The sequence below is a fragment of the Arachis ipaensis genome, chromosome B7, assembly GCF_059453495.1.
Source record: "Arachis ipaensis isolate K30076 ecotype BB chromosome B7, ASM5945349v1, whole genome shotgun sequence".
NCBI classification, from domain to species: domain Eukaryota; kingdom Viridiplantae; phylum Streptophyta; class Magnoliopsida; order Fabales; family Fabaceae; genus Arachis; species Arachis ipaensis.
In genome coordinates this window covers 12,995,067-13,002,960 of record NC_142442.1, presented here as the reverse complement: position 1 = coordinate 13,002,960, position 7,894 = coordinate 12,995,067, and the positions used below count along the sequence as shown (strand labels likewise).

The following is a 7,894-nucleotide window of genomic DNA, read 5'->3' as shown; positions in this document are numbered from 1 at the left end:
CAAATTTTAGCCATAAAAATATCTGATAATATTTCGTAAAAAATCACATAAAAATATAATTTTTAATTTTTTTAAAATATATATTTAATAATAAAATATTTTTATTACGTTAAAGTATTTTAAGAATATTGTTATCTAATAAATTGAGAGAGTATTTTTCTTTAATGTTTAGAGATATTTTTATAATTAAATCTCTTTGATTGAAGCCCCCGCCTCCAGTGCGTTAATACGACATGAGAAAAAGCCCTAGGAGGTACTTGTAAGAAAACAAATCTTGACATCACCCTAAAAATATCTAAACCGTCATTTGATCAGATCCAACGGTCAAGATCTCTCTTGTACTCGTTCTTATCGCACACACTCCCCTCCCCACTACGCCTACCTTCTTCTTCTTCATCTCTCTACACTCACTCTACACTCTCCACACTCTTAACAAACTACTACTCATTCTTGTTCCTCTCCTAACATGGACCAACACATTTTCTTCTTCTATCCACATCCTTCACCTTCTCCATTCTGATCTCATTCCAATTACTACCCACAATTCAACACTACCAATAAAGTAACAACTTTTTACCATTGCAACCTTAACTCGCTTAACTCAATTACAGAGACGACATAAAAATTATAACTTTTTATGAATAAAAATTGGGTATACCTTAATCGATTCTAAGCTATTGGTGTACGAAAGCTTTAATCTTTCTGTCTGTTTGATTGTTTCTGTTAGTGCGTGTGTTTCTTTTGAGTTATTTTTGTATCTTGATGGTGAGTGACGGTTACTCGATGATGTCTGACGTGGTGATTCGATCTATGCCGAAGAGTCCTGAATATTTAGGGGTTTTGATGAGGCGGCAGCAAGAAGAGGCCGCAGAGAGGGAGAGGGAGCTAGCAAGGTTGCGGAGTGGTTCAGCGCCGCCCACTGTTGAAGGTTCGCTTGCCTCTGCGGCTGCGGCTGCAGGGTTTGGTGCTGGGGGCGGCGGTGGAGGGAGGTATTTTGGAAGCGAGGAGGAGCTTCGTGCTGATCCGGCCTATGCAAATTATTACTACTCTAGTTCTAATCTGAACCCTCGACTGCCACCACCGCTAGTGTCCAAGGAGGACTGGCGGTTTGCGCAGCGGTTAAAGGGTAATGGTGGGAGGAGAGGTGGTGGTGGTGATGTAGAGGGTGATAGGTCCTTATTCTCGGTGCAGCCTGGTGGGTTTGAGGGGAAGGAGGAGACAGTAATTAAGCCGAGGAATGGTGCAGTGGAGTGGGGCGGCGGAGGTGGCGGCAATGGCCTGATCCGATTGGGACTTGGGAGTAGGCAGAGGAGCATTACTGAACTCCTTCAGGTGAGGATTTACGCCAATTTCTATATCTTGGTTTCCTTGATTGGAATTAGTTTGTTTGTGTTATTTCATGTTTATGTTTTTTGAAAATCCAATTACTGTGATATAAGAGATTCTAATTGAGAACAAATTGCTTTGTCCTTTCATAAGAGAGGGTGCAATGCGAAGAACATTCACATGTATCTTTTTGTTATTGATCATGCATGGACTGCCCCAGGGCTATGTTTGATTGGTTGAGACACAGTTTCGTAGCAATGGCATTTATAAATCATGATATAATTGGTCGTGAAATTTGCTCCTTTAATTGATTTTGGTTGGCTAGCAAGCAAGGATGCTTTAAAAATGTCTGTTGTTTTGGTGCGGAATGTCCACTTAGGTTAATTAACAGATGCTTTAATTGCACCGTTCCATTGGATACTCCAATGTTACAAATGTTGTTTGTATTGTATTTGCATGATTAAGCTGAGAATGAAAGCACTTTTTTCTCCATCTTCCCCTTCAACGATGGATTGGTGCTACTATTGTGGTTTTATTTAAGAGGTGCTGTGATGATTTCATATTCCCCTTAAGAATGTTACCATATGTGTTAGCTGTTTCCTAATTTTATCAATGAATGCTATATCATTGTCTAGTATTGGCACCATATAAAATATCCATTCTTAAATCCTTGTCGTATCTATATTCTTACTTTGTATGCGTGTGTGTGACATCATTTCTAGTACCTGTGCTGTATCCAATGTTTTCACTTTCATTTGAGTATCATAAATGTTGGTCTCCCTCTCATTATCTGCAGTGGTGCGGTTGACTTGTCTATGAATATGGCTTTTAATGAGTTTTGAAGTCCTTCAATTTTTGGCTGACCGGTTTTCAATTTGATTTGAGCTCAATTCTAAGAATGTGCAGATAAATTTTGTTTGGATGCATTTAAAATTTAGAATCTGTGTTTGTAGTCTCTTCACTAATTATTTTTGCAATAAAATGGCATTATTATTTTAATGGTGATCTTGAACTGAAATTTGTGTGTTTTAGTAAATTATGTGCTAATGACATATTATCATTTTACACCGTTTAATATTTTATTTGTCAAAGCAGGATGAGTTAAATAATGCTACATCGGCTTCTAAGCATCCTCAGCGGCTTCCTAGCCGCAATGCGTTTGATGACATTGCTGAAAATTCCGAAACCCATTTTGCCTATCTGCATCAAGAATTGGATGCTTTGCAATCTGGAGGAAATAAGCAAGGCATCTCTGCTTCGCAAAATCATGTTGGTTTAGCATCTCAATCTTATGCTGCTGCCTTAGGAGCCTCGTTGTCAAGGAGCACAACCCCTGATGCTCAACTTCTACCTAGAGCCACTAGTCCTTGCCTTCCACCCATTGGTGATGGTAGGTCCAGCACTGCAGATAAAAGAAGTTCCAACGGTCATAACTCATTTAATGGTGTCTCATCGAGTGCAAATGAGCATGCAGATCTGGTGTCTGCTTTGGCTAGCATGAATATGTCTTCACATGACACAATAGATGATGAGAAGCATCCTAAATCACCAAGGCACAATGAATCAGATTATATTCATAATGTTAAAAAGCACTCGTTCCTAAACAAGCCTGATTCTTTGCGTGAAAGTTTTGGACTGGATTTGAGTAACACTTCAGTATATGCAAATGCAAATGAACAGTTGGAACCTCGTAAGGTTGGTGGAGTATCTGTTAATTCACACCTAAGAGGTCATTCGGCGTCAACTCTTACTAGCAGAGGTACTTCACCTGCCCAATATCAGAATCTTGATGACTTGAATACCTCGTATCCTAATTATGGCATGAGCGGGTATTCTGTTAATCCTCCATCACCATCCATGATGGCGAGCCAGCTCGGTAATGGCAACTTGCCTCCCTTTTTTGAAAATGCTGCAGCAGTGTCTGCACTGGGAGTGAATGCCATGGACTTTAGATCCTTGGGTGGAAGAGGGGCAACTTTAGATCCTTTGTTGCCTGCATCCGAGTTACAGAATGCAAGCAGGTTGGGAAGGCAGGCTGCAGGTAGCACTCATCAGCTGCCTTTGATGGATCCTTTGTATTATCAATATCTGAGAACCGGGGAAGTTGCTGCTGCAGCACAGCTTGCAGCCCTTAATGATTCTGCAATAAATAGGGAGCGCAATGTACTCGAAAAGGCTTATTTAGAATCATTGTTAGCCTCTCAAAAATCACAATTTGCTGTTCCTTACCTAGGCAAATCAGCTAGTTTGAACCACAACTCATATGGAAGTCCATCATATGGTATGGGCATGTCATATCCAGGAAGTCCACTCGCTGGTTCTGTTTTCCCGAACTCCCTCTATGGGTCGGCTAGTCCTATGAGCCAAAGTGAACGGAGTATGCGCTTACCTGGGATGAGGAATGTGGCTGGCGGTTTCATGGGAGCCTGGAATACAGATGCTGTCGGCAACTTGGATGAGAAGTTTGCATCCTCCTTGCTGGATGAATTCAAAAGTAATAAAACCAAATGCTTTGAGCTTTCAGAAATTTCTGGCCATGTTGTTGAGTTCAGGTGGATACTGCCGCTTGTACTATGCTTTGCTACTTGACTTTGAACATTTAGCTAATTCATCTCTCTTGAAACAGTGCTGATCAATATGGAAGCCGTTTTATTCAGCAGAAACTTGAGACAGCCTCAATGGATGAGAAAAATATGGTTTTCCATGAAATCATGCCAGAGGCTTTTGTTCTGATGACTGATGTCTTTGGTAATTATGTGATCCAGAAGGTAATTTCTCATTTTATTTATTTATTTTTTTAACATTTTCACAGGTTACTCTCTTGATTTTGTTTTTTTGTGCTTCTGTATTATTATTATTATTGTTGTTGTTGTTGATCATTTGGGTACCATTTTTTTTTATTAGAACGCAAAATACTCCTAAATGTGTTATATAGATGCCTAACTTGTTCTGATTCATGTTTAGTTTTTTGAGCATGGCACAGCGGCACAAATAAGGGAATTGGCTGACCAAGTTACTGGTAATGTGCTGACCCTAAGTCTTCAAATGTACGGCTGCCGAGTTATCCAAAAGGTCTGCTCATCAATTTATCCAACTTATGATTGGTTTCCTTTACTATATTCCTTGCTTACTTTGATATGTTTTACAATCTCCTACAGTTCTATGCCATGGTTTCAGTTTGTTATGTGCGAAACGGCAAACATTTCATGGGTTCCAATTCTCTTTAATGTTATGGTCTATGTGGAAGGTCATATACATGTCACCCCAACATTTAGGCACAAATTCTTTTTGGAACTGCCTTTGTGTTGCCCTCTTTTGAATGAGAAGCATCGTTTTAGAGAATTTTCATGGCATTCTATAGAAATAACGAACTTAGCTATTTAAATTTTAATCTTATTTGGCATAATGTGTTTGGTAGTTTTTGCAACATTTCATATTTGTATATATGTATGCTTGATGCTTGGATCAATTTGTTTATTTTCATTTGTTCATTGTGTTTGGAATTGATATTTCGATTTGCTACATGTGCTTTGAATGATTAATGCTCTGTGAGTTCTGTGGATTGATGGCAAAGTTAACAATTCGTATTCTGTTTTCCCCCTATAACCTGTGTAGGCTATAGAAGTTGTTGAGGTAGATCAGCAGACTCAAATGGTGGCAGAGCTGGATGGTCATATTATGCGCTGTGTGCGTGATCAAAATGGGAACCATGTCATCCAGAAGTGTATTGAATGCGTACCTGAAAATGCAATCCAATTTATTGTTTCAACATTTTATGACCAAGTTGTGGCATTGTCAACTCATCCATATGGTTGCCGTGTTATTCAGGTCACATATGCATCTTTTGCTTTAGTTTGTTTAATTTATAGCGTCATAGATAGGCGCTGTAATTCTAACCTTGTTAGTGTCACGAGCAGAGAGTCTTGGAATATTGCCATGATCCCAAAACACAGCAGATTATGATGGATGAGATTTTGCAGTCTGTTTGCATGTTAGCACAAGATCAATATGGGAACTATGTTGTACAGGTATGTCGTACTTAACATTTTCGTGTGACCCAATTATGTTGTATTTTCTGCCATGTTTGTTGCATTCACAATTTCACTTGGTTTATTCTCTTAAGTGTTGCTCCAAATGCTTTTGTTATAAATCAATGTTGATGGTATGCAAATATTGAGTCATTTATGAAACAAAACAAGGTAAATCACAGATAGTAGGAGTAAACACTATCCATATTGTGAATTGAGGTCATAATGAAATGCTGAACGTATGGTGGCTCTAGTGAATGTTATTGTTATTTTGCCAAAGTTTTGGTTATTAGAGCATTTGTATTATTCTTTGGAGATGATTTATAATCTCATTTTCTGCCACGAGTTTTCGTTTGGACTTCTTGATTGCCTGTTTATCACTCTCATTTTCTTCAATTGTCGATTGTTTAAATTTTCAGCATGTGCTGGAGCACGGCAAGCCACATGAACGTTCATCTATAATAAAGAAACTAACGGGACAGATAGTGCAAATGAGCCAGCAGAAGTTTGCATCTAATGTTATTGAGAAGTGTCTTACTTTTGGGACACCGACAGAACGCCAAGTCCTTGTGAATGAGATGCTTGGCTCCACCGATGAGAATGAACCCCTTCAGGTTTGTGCTTGATCTGTCTTCCCCATTAATCAGAAACGGAAGCCCTCGTCTTTTGATTTGTTGCATTGTGTTCCTTTACATTGTTCTCGGCTTTTCTTTCTTTCTCTTTTTGTTCTACTTTTTTCATTTGCTCTTCCTATTTAGACAAACAAGTTTCTTTTCTGTAACTGAAGGATGGAATGTAATCAAAATATAGTTGACATAACTTTTGTTTGCTGAAGCAATACATCACGAGTTGTGTTTTTTTTTTTTTAGTTCTTGTCTTGTGCTTGTTATCCTGCTAAACAAGTCTTGGTGATAATACTTGTCTATTTCACTTTTAGCAATAGCATGACTCTTATTTAATACTCAACTGCTTTTGCTTCTGTTATTTTTTTAACACTTCTGCTTTTATATATTTTGATTTTAGGTTATGATGAAGGATCAATTTGCAAATTACGTTGTACAAAAAGTACTAGAAACTTGTGATGACCAGCAACTTGAGCTAATCTTGAATCGAATAAAGGTTCACCTCAATGCTTTGAAGAAATATACCTATGGAAAGCACATTGTCGCCCGCGTAGAGAAATTGGTTGCTGCTGGAGGTAATTTACTCTGCACTTATTTTACATTCAGTTTTTTCCCGTTAACATTTTTTATCAATCATCCCAAATAGCTTTCCTCTTCTATTCATTGAATTCCAATGTAATTAACTGCATTTCTCTCAAATATCTGAGTGTTGCATTGGGAAAATTTTTTTCCATGTTAAGAAAAGTGTGCAAAGTAGATTCCTGGGTTGTACTTTCATCAGTTGACTTTAGTTAAGGAAATGAATTTTGAAGAAGCTATTGACATTTTGTGCAAAAGTGTTTTAGCCCCTATAATTGTGTTATTTGGTTTTGTGATTTTTATCCCTTTTAAGTATGTTTTTGGCCTTTATCACTTAGATTGTGTATTTATTAAAAAATGTTAGGTAACCACTTTTATCTTACATTTGCCTTGCATTTGAGCTAACATTAATAAATTCTCCATTTTTCCAAACTAAAAGTGTGTTGAGCCCCTAAATATTTTCTATATTTATTAATACTAAAGAAGAATTAAAAATATTTGTAATTAAAAGGAAAAAAATTGTAATATCTTAAAGCCTATATGTTATGAAGCCTAATTAACTTTTGCATTTGATTGTTTCAGAGAGGAGAATCAGTGTTCTGACTCTAAATCCTGCACAGGTGGTATAGAAAACCAAGTTTGTGTACAGCTAACTGAGGTTTAATACAGCTCCTACTCTTTTTTTGGTTTGTACTCTTCCTTGTCTGTATGCAAAATATACAGCACAACTAATTTGATGCAATAAATTGTTAGTTGTACTCTTGAAACTGTACATTTATTTGTGTGAGGAGAAGATAGATACCTAGAAATCATGTTTAGCCTCAGGCTAAGCAGAGGGGGTCCAAGTGGTAAATGATGCATGATGGCTTCATGTGGCACAGACACATGTATGGATTAAGTTTTTTTAAAAGTTGTAACTTGTAAAGGGAAGTGTTTGACTTGTACAAATTTTTACTAGTTTATTATGGGATTAACATGTATCCGGGATTTTTTTTTTATGCATGAGGTGTTTACAATGTACTTTTCTGGTCTTATTTGAGAAATGCTAGAGGATTGTCAGAATTTATTTGTTTTATTATTATTTTTTTTGGCTAACATATCGCCATTTAAATTGGAGAGAGTCTATGGTATAGATTGAAATAAATAAGGTTTTGAAAATCGAATCAATTATTGAATCGTTTTATATATTAATTTATCAATTTAGAGGTTTAACAAATTAAATTGTAGTTGAACTAAAATGCTTGAATTATAATATATCAAATTCTAAATAAACAATAAGAATATAACTATATTTTAATTTAAATTTTAAAAATACACAAATTAAAATGTATAACACCA

At 36.9% G+C, this 7,894-nt stretch overlaps 1 protein-coding gene across 1 annotated transcript; it reads left to right on the top strand.

The window, feature by feature from the left end:
- The first annotated feature begins 220 nt into the window (after window positions 1–220).
- On the top strand, window positions 221–7,618 carry LOC107608950 (pumilio homolog 2). The gene is made up of 9 exons (XM_016310741.3): window positions 221–1,332; window positions 2,422–3,878; window positions 3,953–4,094; window positions 4,291–4,398; window positions 4,942–5,154; window positions 5,244–5,354; window positions 5,774–5,968; window positions 6,378–6,552; window positions 7,139–7,618. The coding sequence occupies exons 1-9, from the start codon at window positions 763–765 to the stop codon at window positions 7,183–7,185; spliced, it is 3,018 nt and encodes a 1,005-aa protein (XP_016166227.1). The 5' UTR covers window positions 221–762; the 3' UTR covers window positions 7,186–7,618.
- The last annotated feature ends 276 nt before the right edge of the window (window positions 7,619–7,894 follow it).